Below are 14,350 nucleotides of genomic sequence, written 5' to 3'. Positions count from 1 at the left end.
TTGTCTTTAACTTAGGCAACTTTACCTCTTCTTTTCTGAATTTTTCTTTTATTTTTTTAGGCAGCGGTGACAACTCTGACAAACTAACCCAAACTAATTTTTCAGAGTACCTTGCAACACAGCAATTGGACAAGATGTGTCACGACAGGATAATGTGGCTTTTGAGAGAAAGAATCTTGTATTTCCTTCCCACATGGCCTGGTGTACACATGCCAATACATTTTTTTATTCTCTCCCCTATCCCACATACCCTTCTTGGTCACACTGAAAGAGACTGTTTGCCTAAATTTTCACTCGCTTGTGTTTTGCTTCTGCAAAGCTTAGCATAAACATGTAACATACATAAGCTATAAAAGATTCTAGTTCACATTACCTTAAGTATACTTGTAATCAAAAGCACAGCATTCAGTCTATATATAATTTTGGTTGTCTGCATAAGCAGTTAGGCCTCAGGTTCAAAGCAGATATTGCTGTTTTTCTCTCAGACTTCTCAAGCAGGTAAGCCCAGCTAGCTATCAAATCCCATGCCACCCTCAGTTGTGGATTCCATTTTTCTCTCCTGTCACTGCTACTGCCTACATTGCTCACTGCACACAAAGCATGCATGTGCTGGTTAACTATGTTAGTAAATAAAGAAGGATTTGGGGCCTTTGCTAGGTTATATGAAAGGTGGTCAGATTATACTAAAAAAGCTAAAGGGAGACTGAGGTGTATAAATGAGGACTAATCAAGCTAGGTTTATATCCATCAACTTCAGTCCAGTGACACAGAGGATAAATGTGCCCAGTTTCTTTTGCTGGTTTCCTTCCTTAGATAAAATGAAACTTGTCAGGGCTAACAAGCGCAAAATTTTACTTATCACAAATACTCATTAAAGTCAACATTTGCCAACTCTTTCTGCAGCTCTCCAGTTTCAAATAATGGTACTTGACATATCACCACATGGTAACTTTAATTATTTCTATTGTAGATACAAATATGGGCCTTCCATGTCAATCTTGAAAAGGTTAGCTTAAAGAATAAGGGCACATGACCCATATTTAACCCTGTGTCACTTTCCTGAAAGCTGATTCAGTACCATATCCCATTTCTAAGGCTGTGTTGATGTTTCCCAACTCTTAAGATTCTGCTTTACTTGGAAATGAGAACTAGACCAGATTTCAAACCAGTCAATGGTAACAGATTTCAACAGCAGCAATAACAAAAACTAAAAACAAATGGACACTTGGTTTGATTAAGAATTGTTGGGTGTACAGACGTGTGGAATAGCACATAATGTTTCCCTGCTACTACCTATCTATTCCATTTTTATGAGCAGATACCATACTGACATTTAAAAAACATGCTGTCCTCAGGTTTTATCATCAATAGAAGTACGGAACATAGTCATGGCAAAGGAAAATCATCACTAATCTGCTTATACTTATAATGCACCTGGCACATTTCATTTTAAGCTCCTAGTCTTGATTATGCACTATACCTTCAAAATAAATGGGTTTTTTTAATTAGTACTTTTCCTTTTACAAAAGTTCTGGCAAGAAGGTTAGTTCCTCTCATGCCTGTAAGGCTGCAGTTTGCTCTTCTGACTGAAGTCTGTTTTCAACTGGTTTCATTGCTGGAAAGAGCAGCACTTCCTAAAGCAAGATTCAAAAATAAATGTCATTAAAGGTTACCACCCCCAAGTTTTGCAAATATCAGGAGACAAGCTGCCCCCCAAATCATGAGATTAGATTAATGAACAACTCGTATCCCAGCGGCTAGGATGGCATGGTGGTGGCAGGAGCAGTGGTAGTAAGTAGGGGAGTTCCCGCAGATGCCGCCAGCACTGTTGGCGGCAGGGGGAAGGGGTGACAAACACTGACCAAGTGTCGGTGACCACCCGCAGCCACCACCAGTGGTGTCAGCAGCAGGGTGGCAAGCAGTGACCATGCACTGCCATGCTCAGGGGGTGCACGTGTACCCCCTACACATTGCCCCTGATTGGATTGAAACTCATGAAGTTTTTATAAAACAACAAATTTTAAGTTCGTTTTTCAGGTCTTGCAGTGTTAGAGCCCCAGTGCTCTTTGTCATATTTTCAAACAACCCTGAGGACTACAAATTTAATTTTCTAGAAGAAAAAAAGGTTAAACTCACCAAACCACATGCTGCCAGGATGTTTGCCTAAGGCAAACATCAAATATTGCAAGTCATGCAATCCTAGCATCATTTTTTTACTGTAAGAAGTGGCAACACTGGTTAATGCTTTTGGTTGGCTTCAGATTGAAAGCAGGAATGTAGGGCCTGATTTTCATTTGCATGGGATGCCCTAATCGATCTTCATGACTGACAGAGCATGCCTCACAGGATGGGGAATATTTGCAGTGGGAAGCACTCTGTGTGTGACATAATCTTCATATCTGCTTGCTATGTAAACAAAGACCTAAATCAAAGCAAAACAATATTTGCCTGGAGGGAAAAAATTGAAAGGCATAATCCCCATGGGCATGAAACTACTTCTCTGTTTTTTGCTCCTACTTGGCAAACTTACCTTAATGTTGTTGGAGTCTGTTAGGAACATGGCAAGACGGTCAATCCCTATTCCCCAGCCACCAGTAGGAGGGAGGCCATATTCCAGTGCTGTGCAGAAAGTCTCATCAATGCTCATGGCTTCATCATCACCTGCTGCTTTAGCCTAAGTCCACAAAACAATATACAGACATCTTAAATATCTCTTTCCAAAAGTTCTACACACTTGTAACTTTAGTGCTAAAGTGTAATTTGGTACTAAAAATTGTATGGTATCAGCTAAATTAGTGCCTCAGAACATTTGAGGTAACATACTGACTATTCATTGATGACCACTGCTGAAACTAACCCCCTGCTGTGCAGCCCAGGTACCGCTCCGCCCACAGGCAACTCGCCCTCCCCTCCCTGCTGCCGGTGTGTGCAGTGAGGTGTGTGCACGACACAGGGGTTTAAAGGGCCCTACATTGAAGCAGGGTTTTTAAAAACCCAGCACTTCAATTTAAGGCCCCCATTTCATCTACACCTGCCCTAAAAGTCTCACTAGTAGCAAAAGGAGTGAAAATCCAAATGATTTAGAACAATATTTTTCATTTCTTTCTAGTGGAAAACACTTTTTTCTGACTTCTAGAGAAAGCTTGCAAATGCTAAATAGTACTTGGAATCAAAAACATTTTTAGCCATGCTGCAGGTTTTAAATCAAGCCAATGACAAATAAGAAAGCCAAAGCAGTCTTTTAATCATCAGAAAGGGAGTTTCTCAGAAATTTTTTTCAGTAAAAACTTGTCAGTGAAATAAAGGACCTCCATAGCTTGAGTTACTTTCTTGTTCTCCGCTGTATTACTGTTCTCTACAAGATGAGTTCAGCTCCATGATACCTCATGGGTAATTTAAAAGAAACAAACCATGAACAAAAAGTAACTATACCATGTAGTATGTATATTTTCTGATCAACACAGATATTTCATTGGAAGTACCCTGTCCTTTTTCTATTGATGATAAGGTAAATAATTCATAAGGAACAGAGAGTTCAAAGGTAAACATGTTACTCCTGCGATAATTGTGAAGTATAATTCTTCTTTTTTTTACAAATATTTGCCAACATCCACTACTTTAATAGAACAAAGTGAATACAGTAAAACTGAGAGACCAATCGGAGGTTTCACTGCGGAGTCAGTCTAAGATATTCTTTTCTCTTTCTCTCTATACACGGACAGAATACAATCAGTTTTTGAAGCACTATTTTAACCAAACTCAACATAAAGCAAGCAAACACATTTAAAGTGAGTATTTTATCTAAGCTAAGTAAAGGAGATTACTCCATTTGGTATTTCAGTTCAGTGCAGAGAACACTGAGCTATCAGCATGTGGCTCAAGAAAATATTGCTTTGTAGCTATTAATTTTTTAAGTGCTTTTTTTAAGTTCTTAACTTTTAAGAAAAAGTTTTCTAGAAGTCAGAAAAAATTTACACTCACTGATGTTTAATATAATGTTTGAGTAAATACTGTTGTGATTTTGTAGTGGCTTTACCTTAGACTGCTCTTTAAAGAGCTCTCTCTGCCTCATTGGATCGTTGAGCTCAGTGTATGCATTACAGATCTCCTTTTTCAAGACAAAGAGTTCAAAACGTTCACTCAGTCCTTTCACTGAACGGTGCCTAGTTAGCAAGAAACAGAAATAATCATCAGGTACACTTTAACAATTTAGTATCTCACTACTATTTGGGATCAAGGAATTCCAGTGAAGGATTCAATTTATACATATAGTTCAAGGCTTAGGCTCCATTTTAGACGTTCTTTCCTCTAATTTATAAAAAAGCCATGTAATTATATCACATCGCCGTTATTTTCTGATGTAAAACTACAACATACTTCTTACTAGAATTGCGGGAAAAAAATCTCACTGCTAAAAATAATAACAGTGATAATTTCACAGAGATTAAAGTACATTTTCCTAGATTAAAATACATTAGCCTAGATTATTGTAAGAGGGAAAAAAAACTTTTCCCCTTGGAGGATGAAACAGTGTCATTTGCCAGGGCTGTTTCTCCAAGAGTCTGGAAATAAATTGTGATTGGGAACATTTAAAATCACATTGCAACTCAGCCTTCACTAGCCTTATGGATCAAGTAAATGTTAGTACAATGTAAATTAGATACCTCCATAGCTGATTGATGGGAGCAATCAAGGTATTCTGACATGTGAATAACCTAAAGAGCACTCACAAAAAGCTGGGTCTGCTATGTATATTTATGGTAACTATGACTAAGTATAGCTCCACGAAGTAAATATACCTTTGAGGGGATTCATTCTGCTGAAACTCAAAATACCCAAAAAAGCACCTTAAAAAATAGCAGACCACAATATAAAAGTTTATAAGAACAGAAGTCAGACTTTTCGTTGAAAACTGTCAATACACACAAGTATCTTTTCTGAACACTGAAATAAGTTGAATACAAGGCTAAGACAAGTAAAGACCCAACACTATTTAAGTAACATACCATTTAGCCAGTGGACTCATGATCTGGGGGTGGTCACAAATGAATGTGGGGTTGATGCAGGAAACTTCAATAAACTCACCCACCAACTGGGGAGAGAGAAAGAGGGAGAGACTTGTTTTACTATTTATTTTCATTTCACTTCGTTCACACCAATATTCCATTTTCCCAAATGGTACCAGCAGAGTTGAAATCCAGCCAAATAATTGTGGGACTATTCCCATCTTCTCGGGACCAAGCTGATCCTGCACACTTAGCTTTCAAAGACATTAGTATGCCCGAAACCATTTTGGAAGCACATTTTTTTAACCTTTTAGTTCTTATGCCTAAGGACCTACCAAATTCACAGTGGAAACGGGCTGCATGGCAACTCCTTCAATCTTGTAGATTCCCCTGTGCACCCCCTGGCCCTGGCTGATTGGGAGAGGGGGCCCCGCCACTCTCTCCTGATTGGCAGGGAGGCAAAAATGCGGTTTTAAATATGGCACCATTTTTGCCTCCTGGCCTGTCAGCAGCAAGCAGCAGGGCCACAGGGGGGCCCTCAGTCAATCAGCAATTGTGGGGAGAGGATGGTGCACCGAGGAACCTGCAAAATTAAAGGACCTGCTTGTGCAGCCCACTTGCGCCATGAATTCAGTAGGTCACTACCTATCCCTATCTTGGGGAGTTCATTGAAATAAGAAATTGACAAAAAACATAAGAGGAAGAGATATCAAAATAAGCACTAAGAATACATTAAAGCAGTAGTAAAGTCAGGAGAATACAGAGACTATGAAGCCCAAGAGGGACAGTCTCAAATAACAAAAGTAATTTGACTGCTTTCAAAAGTGGCAGTACAGTCTGAGAGGGTATAAATGGAGAAAAGGTATTGGCTACTTTCAGTGTGTCTACATGTGCAATTAGTACAACTGAATATACTTCAGCTCAATTTGAGTTACTAATTCCAACATCCCCCTCTATACAGGCATTTACACACAGTAATTTACTGCACTGCCAGGTACCACTTGGATCTGGCGGGACTATCTAGCTACACAGTAAATTCATCTACTGCATCCTAATTGCCACGCATGTGGAGAAGGTGACGTTTTACTATGCAGCAAATTAATTTGCTGTGTGGTAAAGCATCTCATGTAGATGTACCCTCTGAGTGAAAGACAGAAGAGATTCACTAATAAGAAAGCTGAGCAAGTAAGAGCAAAAAATTGAAGAAGAAATGTACAATGTATTCATATAGATAGACTGAGGTTTTCTGGAAACTTTCAAAATCCCAGCCTGATCTCTACAGTGAGCCATGAGTACACTGTATGGAATATGGTAAAATAGCTGCAATGCACACATCTATAGGCAGCCAAGAATACTGTCCAACCTAAGATTCATAGATTCATAGATTGTAAGGCCAGAAAGGACCTCAGAAGATCATTGGGTCCAGCCCTCTGCACCAAGCACGAAAGATAACTGGGGGTCAGGTGACCCCAGCAAAGTGACTGTCTAATCTCCTCTTGAAGATTTCCATGGTAGGTGATTGTACCACCTCCGGAGGGAGCTTTATTTCACAGTCTATACACCCTGACTGTGAAGAAGCTTTTTCTAATGTTGAGCCTGAATCAATCTTCCAGGAGTTTGTGGCCATTACTCCTGGTTTTCTCCTTGGGTGCCCTGGTGAACAGAAGCTCACCAAGCCCTTGATGCCTCTAGTGTAGCGGTAAGCTTCTACCAGGTCCCCTCTCAGCCTGCTTTTCCTCAGGCTGAAGAGACCCAGATCCCTCAGCCTTTCCTCATATGGCTTGTCTTTTAAGAGTCTGATCATACGTGTTGCCCTTCTTTGGACCCTCTCAAGCTTGTCCCCATCCTTGTTAAAGTGTGGTGACCAGAACTGGATGCATCAGTGGTCTTACCGGTGCTGAGTAGAGTGGAAGAATCACCTCCTTAGTCTTACTGGAGATGCATTATTTGATGCATGTCAGAGTATTATTTGCCCTACTGACTACAGCATCAGACTGCCAGCTCATATTCATGCTGTGTTCTATTATTACCCCCACATCCCTTTCATTCATGGTGCTAGTCAGTTTGGTGCTGCCAAGCCTATAGGTGTGTTGGGAGTTGCTCATCCGAGGTGGAGCACTTTACATTTCTCAGTGTTGAAGATGGACAGTAGGCAGACAAGGTTCTTTGGGTAAATCTGATATCTTTTATTAAACCAACTCAAATAGTTGGAAAAATTCTTCTTTGCAAACTTCCAGGTACAATGCCTGGAATGCCTGCAAACTTCCAGGTACAACGCCCTTTGTCAGGCTGGGGAAGCATCTGCAGTTGGTGTGTGCTCTTCCTGGATGGAACGAATAGGAAAGAAGCCAGAGGCTGGTGTGCATGCAAGAAAGCTAGTCAGTGAAGATGTAAAATTTCATCTTCACTGACTGGCTTTCTTGCATGCACACCAGGCTCTGACTTCTTAGATATTTGTGTGCATGTTTGTGTATATATGTAATATAACACAGAATAGCACATCCAATGTTCTTATGTGTGTATGTAACAGAGTAACCACTCTGTAAGAAGGGGAAACCAGCCCTATTAAGGATGCCCTAATGAGGGAATGTCCCACTGGAAAGTTAAAAATCCAGAGAAGAGAGTAGAAGAGATCAAGCTGTGAGGGAACACCTTGCAAGGAGAAGTCTGGCTGCTGTGCTAGGGGAAAAAAATAAAGCAGAGAGTGGATCTTCTCCTAATGCCCAGAGAGGCTGGAGGATTTTGATTTGTTTGGCTTGTGCTGTGAGACTGAAGTTTGCTGTTTGATGGGAATTCAGTTGCCTAAATGAGAGCGAACTGGCTTCCAAAAGGCAGGAGAGTAAAAGACTCACTTACAGTGTAATATATACAGTTCTGTACAGGGATATGAATTAGTTTCATCCCAATATATGCAGCATAGCAGATGAAGATTTTCTATAACATTCAGTAAATAATAGACATATGAATATAGAAGATGACATTTTTACCTATGTAACTTGTTTTGTATACCGATCTAACTGGCACCTGGATCCAATGTGACTTTCCCAGGGTGGCTACATGTAATAGGTGTTATTGCAATGCCTCACCACTAGGTGATAAGGAAGCAAGCAAGACCTGCTTGCCTTGAGCAAGCAGCTATCCTTGCGTAAGCTGGGGTCAGCATATATACCAGCATAATTTACACTGGTGTAGTTTTAGATTGGGTGAAGTTTCCCAGTTTAGGAGTACACATTATCTCCCTACTCCTTTTTTATACTGGTGTAATATTGATTAAACCCAGTGTAAATGTGTCATCTGTGCAAGCCCTAAAAGTTGGAAAACGTAGCAGAAATGATAATCAAGAGAAAAAAAGCATAAGAAAGAAAACCTTGTCTAAAAGTCTTGCTGTAGTCCTCGGAGGAGAACACTGGACTTCGTTCTTCACACACACCTGATCAAGGAACTGTCGGGCTTCTGCAGGTAAAGGGGATAACCATTAATATATGTGTCAGTAAAAGAGTTCAGTCATGAATGAATTTTATTTGCCATGGAGGAAAACCTAAAGATTTGTTTCCTCTCAACATTCAGTATCCACTGCTGCTTCTCAGTTTAAATGTCTGCATAAAAGAAAAAGAGCTAAAACAATTCTTGAGCTTATAATTGTCCATATAATGGAGGTAGGAGCAGGATTTTGAAAGAAAATGTTAGAGAATTTAAAGCTAGCAAGACGTGTCAGGTATTTGAACCAGATTTATTATATGCAATCATTATCCATCCAGGGAACAGGGAGCAATAGTTTCCTCTAGCTGCTCTGGACCTGCATTTACCTGGAGGTCACAGGAGTAAGATAATTCTGATGAGACTGTAGTTCCAGAGTGGGATCATGTGTCTGATTCCTTATCTTAAACCCCACTGTGACCTAACCTGAAAACATTTCCAAGGCAGTCATGTTTATCCAAGCTGTTTCACTGCAGCCTCCTTTTATCTGAATGGCAATTCCGTTCTCTATCTCAAATAGTGCTCTCGAGTTTCTCCCCACAATTAGTTTGATCTCTATTTATCCAAATGTGTTTTCTTTACACTTTTTAAAAATGTAAACAGAATTTTACCGCAACTGTGTTCTTAATTATGTGTCCCACTGAAAACTTTACCATTTAAGCCATGGTTCCATATTGTATAAGCCACAGATGCACATTAAATGCATATCAGATGCACATCAAACTCTGCTGTTTCATTAATATTACCATATCAACAAAGAGACTCAAGTGAATCAAAGCTGTGTATTCAGTCCGGGGCCATTCATTATCTGGTGTTCAATTCAAGTCCATCGAAGAATTATGAATGTTTTACAGCAGCATCAGTTGCTTTCCTTGCATAATGTTTGACAATTAGATCCAGTACTGTGCATATGCTTTTTTATTACTATTTACTTTTATACTACTTCTGTATCAAAAGAAAATACATGAACAAGCTAAGAAGACAGGAAGAAATATCTGAAAAATCTCATGGATCCAAGTAGAAATCATTCCAGTACAGTCATATGAATTAAAATAGTGTGCCTATGCACCAGTATAAAGCTTTGAAATTATTGAATAAGTTTTCTTTATCACCATCATAGCTTTTTGGTTTGTACTGGTACCCAAAGCTTGAAAAGTTTAGATATTTTTCACTTCACTGCAGAAAAATGTATTTCCTCCATACCCATACTTCCATTTTTCAAGCACAAACTAGCAGATACCAGAAAACAGAAGAGTTTATTCATAGAGGAAAATTCAACAGAAAAATGAAGATAAGCAAAGAAAAGCAGCTTTGCATGGAAAATCATAAATTCCATAATAAATACATCTCCTTTCCCTACAAGTGTGCTGAAATTGCACAGAGACTATTAGTGAGTAACAGTAGTTCAGGCTAAAAAGCAAGAGAACCTCATGCAGTTGCACATCATCTGAATAAATGATTCTTTAGTGACTGATTAATGGTCTGCTTAACAATTTAAAAATGAAAATGGCTTACAATTTAATTCATCACACCATTAAGTATCTAGAGACAAGCCCAAGTATATTAAACGCACCCTCAGTATCCAGGCTTTCTGGTGCTGGCAACTTTTCTCCAAGTACTTTCTCCAGTTCTTTCATCATGCTGACTCGTTTAAAAGGAGGTCTGAAGTCAATTTCTACTCCTTTTCCCTCAGGGCCATCTGGATGGTAAGTGATCTTGTATCCGCCTGTCAAATGCTTTACCATGCCTTAGGGGAAGTCAGATGCCAGGTTATCAGAAAAGTCATCTTAATCTGACTAGCTTCCTGACTTTTAGATGAACAGCTCTAATATAACATGCAATACACTGCCTGTTAAGATCAAAAGATATTTTTATTCCATACCTTATATGATGTACAGTAGTTTATTTTTAAGACAAGTGTCAACAAAAAAGGTGTCCTATCTTCTCAAATCTTGTTTCCCAAAGTCTTATTGTCCAGGATCATTCAAACTAGAAAATGTATTAATCCTTTCTCCTTTCTCTATATTTTTGCAAGTGATTGCATTTCCATTTGGTGTATACATGTTATTTACCTCTGTCTATAACACACAGTAGCACAACTAAGGGGAAGGGAGAGGTGACTGGGACAGCAGCCTTGGATGCCACAGTTGTATGGGAGTTGGGGGGAAGCAGAAAAAATAGCCTCAGTGACAGGAGCAACTGATCTCAACACCTTCAGAACCACGACAGCCAGCGCTGCCCTGTGGGCTGTGGCTGCACTGGGGCTGGAACTGCCCTGCTACACCTGTGACAACTTCGTGGTGGGTGTGTGACTAACAGTAACCCCAGACATTCAAGTTGCTTACTAATGAATGAATACAATTATTGCCCAAGGGCATACCTGACAGCAGCTGTTCAGTGATGTCCATGAGGTCATTGTGATCTGCATAAGCCATGTAGAACTCACAAGTCGTAAATTCTGGATTGTGGGTTTGATCGATTCCTTCGTTTCTGAACTGGCGTCCAACTTCATATACCCTCTCCAGACCTCCAATTACTAGCATCTAAGAAGAAGAACCAGACATTTCCTTGTGAAACTGTCTTCTAAAAGAAAATCATTTCTGTGTTACAAAACTCAAATGAAGACAAGTTAGCTGTAATCTTCACATATGTTAAATGAAGCACTGTTTACTGATAACTGTGCAGTCATTTAGTATTTGGGTATGCAAGTACTAAATGACTGTGCAGTAACAACTGCACAGCGGGCATCTCATGTAGGTGTGCCCAGTGGCTGGCTTCCTCTGTGAGGGCTCAAGAATTGGGGGTCTTCAATATTTTAAAAACTGAATTTAGATTTTGTGCTTTCCTTAAAAACAAGTGTTTTGTTATGTACGGATATTTGTTTCTCCTAAATATGAATAGCCTGCATAAGTGAAAGGATTGTGCTTCAAATCATGATGTATCCACAATGTGAGAGGGATAACAATAACTTACTACTTTGCCAAACAGAAGTGATAGAAAATTAGTGATAGGTGGTAGAGCCCACTTCTCAAATGTAGCCTAACTTTAAGAACATTGTGCAGGCAATATTCAGTACCTTTGTGAGAAATCTTGTTCTGTGAAACAGTAAGAGTATTAAATATCTTTGCTAGATACATTAGCTGATGTTAGACAATCACTGTACCTTAAGGTATAGTTCAGGAGCTATCCTCATGTATAGGTCCAGGTTGAGCTCATTGTGATGAGTAATAAAGGGCTTGGCTGCAGCACCACCAGGTATCATGTTCATCATGGGAGTCTCCACCTTTAAAAGAGTAAAAGGACTGACTATCTTCCTAACACATAGGTTATAGCCCAACAGAGTTATGGGATGGGTCCTGAAAGCACTGAATGAAATTCTGTATCTTGCATTATGCACAAAGTCAGATTCAATTATTATCATGGCCCATTTCTGGCTTTAAAATCCATGAAAGAGAAATTGCTTTATATAACAAAAAGAAGTATAAGGATGAGCTGGAAACTGAGAGATTAACTATTTCTACAGGGATGCTTCAGTGGGACTTCAAGTAAGGAATTATTTCGCATTACTGTATTCAAGAAATAGATTAACTTTTCTAAATAATAACTGTTTTTTAAATAAGAGAAGGAGTGAATATATTTAACATGACTTTCACTGGAAGATTCTTACTAATGCCAAAAAACATTTCTGCACTACATTTGTCTTAACTATCAGCATTGTTTTCACCCCAAAATAAAAGGCAGTTACTTTCTACAGGTAAAAGTGTGTGTTTCTTTGTTAATTTGCGTTGTTTTTATTGCACAAAATCCCAGTGTTGAGTTGAATATTAAAACCTCACTGTTTAATGGCAATGTACAAGAGAATAGGAAGCAGAAATTCTTGGTGGCAGGCGCAGTGTTCTAGAACAGCATTTCTCAACCCGTGAGTTGAAACCCAAAAGTAGACCACAAAAATATACAAAAGGGTCATGAATAAGCTTTTTTAAAAGATCATATTTTGCATACATTTTTGAAAAAAATAGATGCTGCTTGTGCTTCACTGTATGTTAATGCTGTGCATACTAATAAACAAGGATCCAGGTTTTCCATTTGCCACAGAAAAACATGGATTTTCTCTTTTAAAGGAGAAAAATGTGGGAAATCTCAGGTCTCTGCTTGAGTTCCAGCCTGCAAGAAGCTGCTTGAGGCTGGGGGGAGTGGGAGGGGGGCAATCCAGTAGAGGGCGCCAAGTGAATGTGCTCACATACATATGCAGGTAGCAGCCAGGAAGTGTGAAGACCACCTCCCACAGCTCCCTGCAGGTAAGTCTATGGGGTGAGGGAAGCACAGACAATGTGTCAGGGTGGTGGGGGAAGCACAGGTGACATGTCCAGGAGCATATGCTCCCCCAGATTTGTGCGCCCACTAGGGGCATTGGGCTGCAGCCTGGCCCCACTGGCATGGGGAGCAGCAGCCTCCACAGCAGGCAGGACCTGGTGGGGTAGGGCAAAGCAGGGCAGGACATGGCGGGGTAGGGCAAAGCAGGGCATCACAATTCGGCACTCCCACCACCACCAGGACCCCTGCACCAACTATACCACCGGAAATGTGAGGAGTAATAGACAGGGGAGGGCATGCAGCCTTTCTGCCGCCAGCTGCTCAATGTACTAGGTAATGGCTCTACCCCACTGCCATGACCCGGCTGCTGCCACTGCTCCCTTCAGGCCGCAACCCTACTTCAGAGGGTAGGTGGGGTGGCAGGCAGAGTGAGCATCCTGCCATTGCAGTGGCAGCAGCTGGGCCATGGCAGTGAATTAGAGCTGCAGCCCAGGAGCAAGCAGCTGATGACAGAAGAAATTGAAGGCAGTATGGCCCCCACATCTGTTAGTCATGCTGGAGGCAGCACAGCGGGTGAGGGGATTCTAGCAATGGCAGCAATGAGTCTTCACTCCCTGCTCCTCCCTCCTGTTCTGGGTCCTGCCTACTGGGCTGTGGAGGCAGCTCCTGCCCATGCCTGTCTGCCCAGGATGCAGCCCCATACCCACGGTGGATTCACAAATATGGGGGCATGTGCCCCCTATACCCCACAAGCCCTACACACCCACACCCTGCCCCACACACCAGGGGGCTGGAAAATGGGACAGTGGGTTGGGAGTGAAGGACACCAGTAGGGCTAGGAGGGTCAGGGACCTTGAGTTGGGAGTGATGGGCACTGTCAGGAAGAGTGGGCTGTTTTCTACTTAAACTATTTACTGGGTCGGGACTGGCCATCGATGTTTACAAATGGGTCCTAGTACAAAAGGTTGAGAACCACTGCTCTAGAACACTGTTACAGAAGGAAGGCCCAACTGTACTTATTGCTGGGATTCAACATATGCTTATTTTGCTTAATGGAGGCATTTGTTACAACTCTGCGTATTAGGCTTCTAAGGGCCTTGTTGCACATTACACTTAGGAAGTTTTTTATTTAGATCGTAGTAGGCGATACTATGAATTCAAAAGTTTTCTGAGCAGCCACATGAAAATGCTTACTATGATCTAAAGAAAACACATCCTAAGCACTGGAGTCATTGAATACTCCTCTGTGCTGTGGTAGCCGGGACCAACAAACAGATTTTTGTTGGTCTCAACTTCATCATCACACTGGAATCTCAAACCAGCTCCAGTACAGTTGGCAGGAGGAGGCAGGATACTTGTACTCTAGCTCTAGCTTTGCTATATTACAAGAGCACTTAGCACGTTTTACTGTGTAATGCTTGGATGCAATGTAAGTGAGGTTAACTTGTCGAAAGTGTAACATGCAAGAAGACTAATATATTCACTCACTCAGAATTAGCTGAGGGTGCCTAAATCAGGCAATGCTGTGCACTGCACCACACTGGCAACTTATG

General features: G+C 40.8%; 1 protein-coding gene across 1 annotated transcript in view; it reads right to left on the bottom strand.

The window, feature by feature from the left end:
• Positions 1-54: 54 nt before the first annotated feature.
• The window catches only part of LOC149869023 (lysine--tRNA ligase-like), a 52,811-nt gene continuing 38,515 nt past the window's right edge, over positions 55-14,350 (bottom strand). Inside the window, exons 7-14 of the mRNA XM_090039578.1 lie at positions 11,647-11,766; positions 10,864-11,026; positions 10,057-10,230; positions 8,374-8,459; positions 5,007-5,092; positions 4,037-4,163; positions 2,531-2,674; positions 55-1,634 (exon numbers count right to left, since the gene is read on the bottom strand). Of these exons, the coding sequence (XP_089895704.1) occupies positions 1,554-1,634; positions 2,531-2,674; positions 4,037-4,163; positions 5,007-5,092; positions 8,374-8,459; positions 10,057-10,230; positions 10,864-11,026; positions 11,647-11,766 (981 nt within the window). The 3' untranslated portion in view covers positions 55-1,553. The remainder of the gene's footprint in view (positions 1,635-2,530; positions 2,675-4,036; positions 4,164-5,006; positions 5,093-8,373; positions 8,460-10,056; positions 10,231-10,863; positions 11,027-11,646; positions 11,767-14,350) is intronic.

This window comes from Crocodylus siamensis, chromosome 3 (genome assembly GCF_052110815.1).
Source record: "Crocodylus siamensis isolate JL-2025a chromosome 3, ASM5211081v1, whole genome shotgun sequence".
In the NCBI taxonomy this organism is placed as follows: Eukaryota; Metazoa; Chordata; order Crocodylia; family Crocodylidae; genus Crocodylus; species Crocodylus siamensis.
The sequence above is the reverse complement of the archived record's forward strand: the minus strand, read 5'-3'. Positions and strand labels throughout refer to the sequence as shown.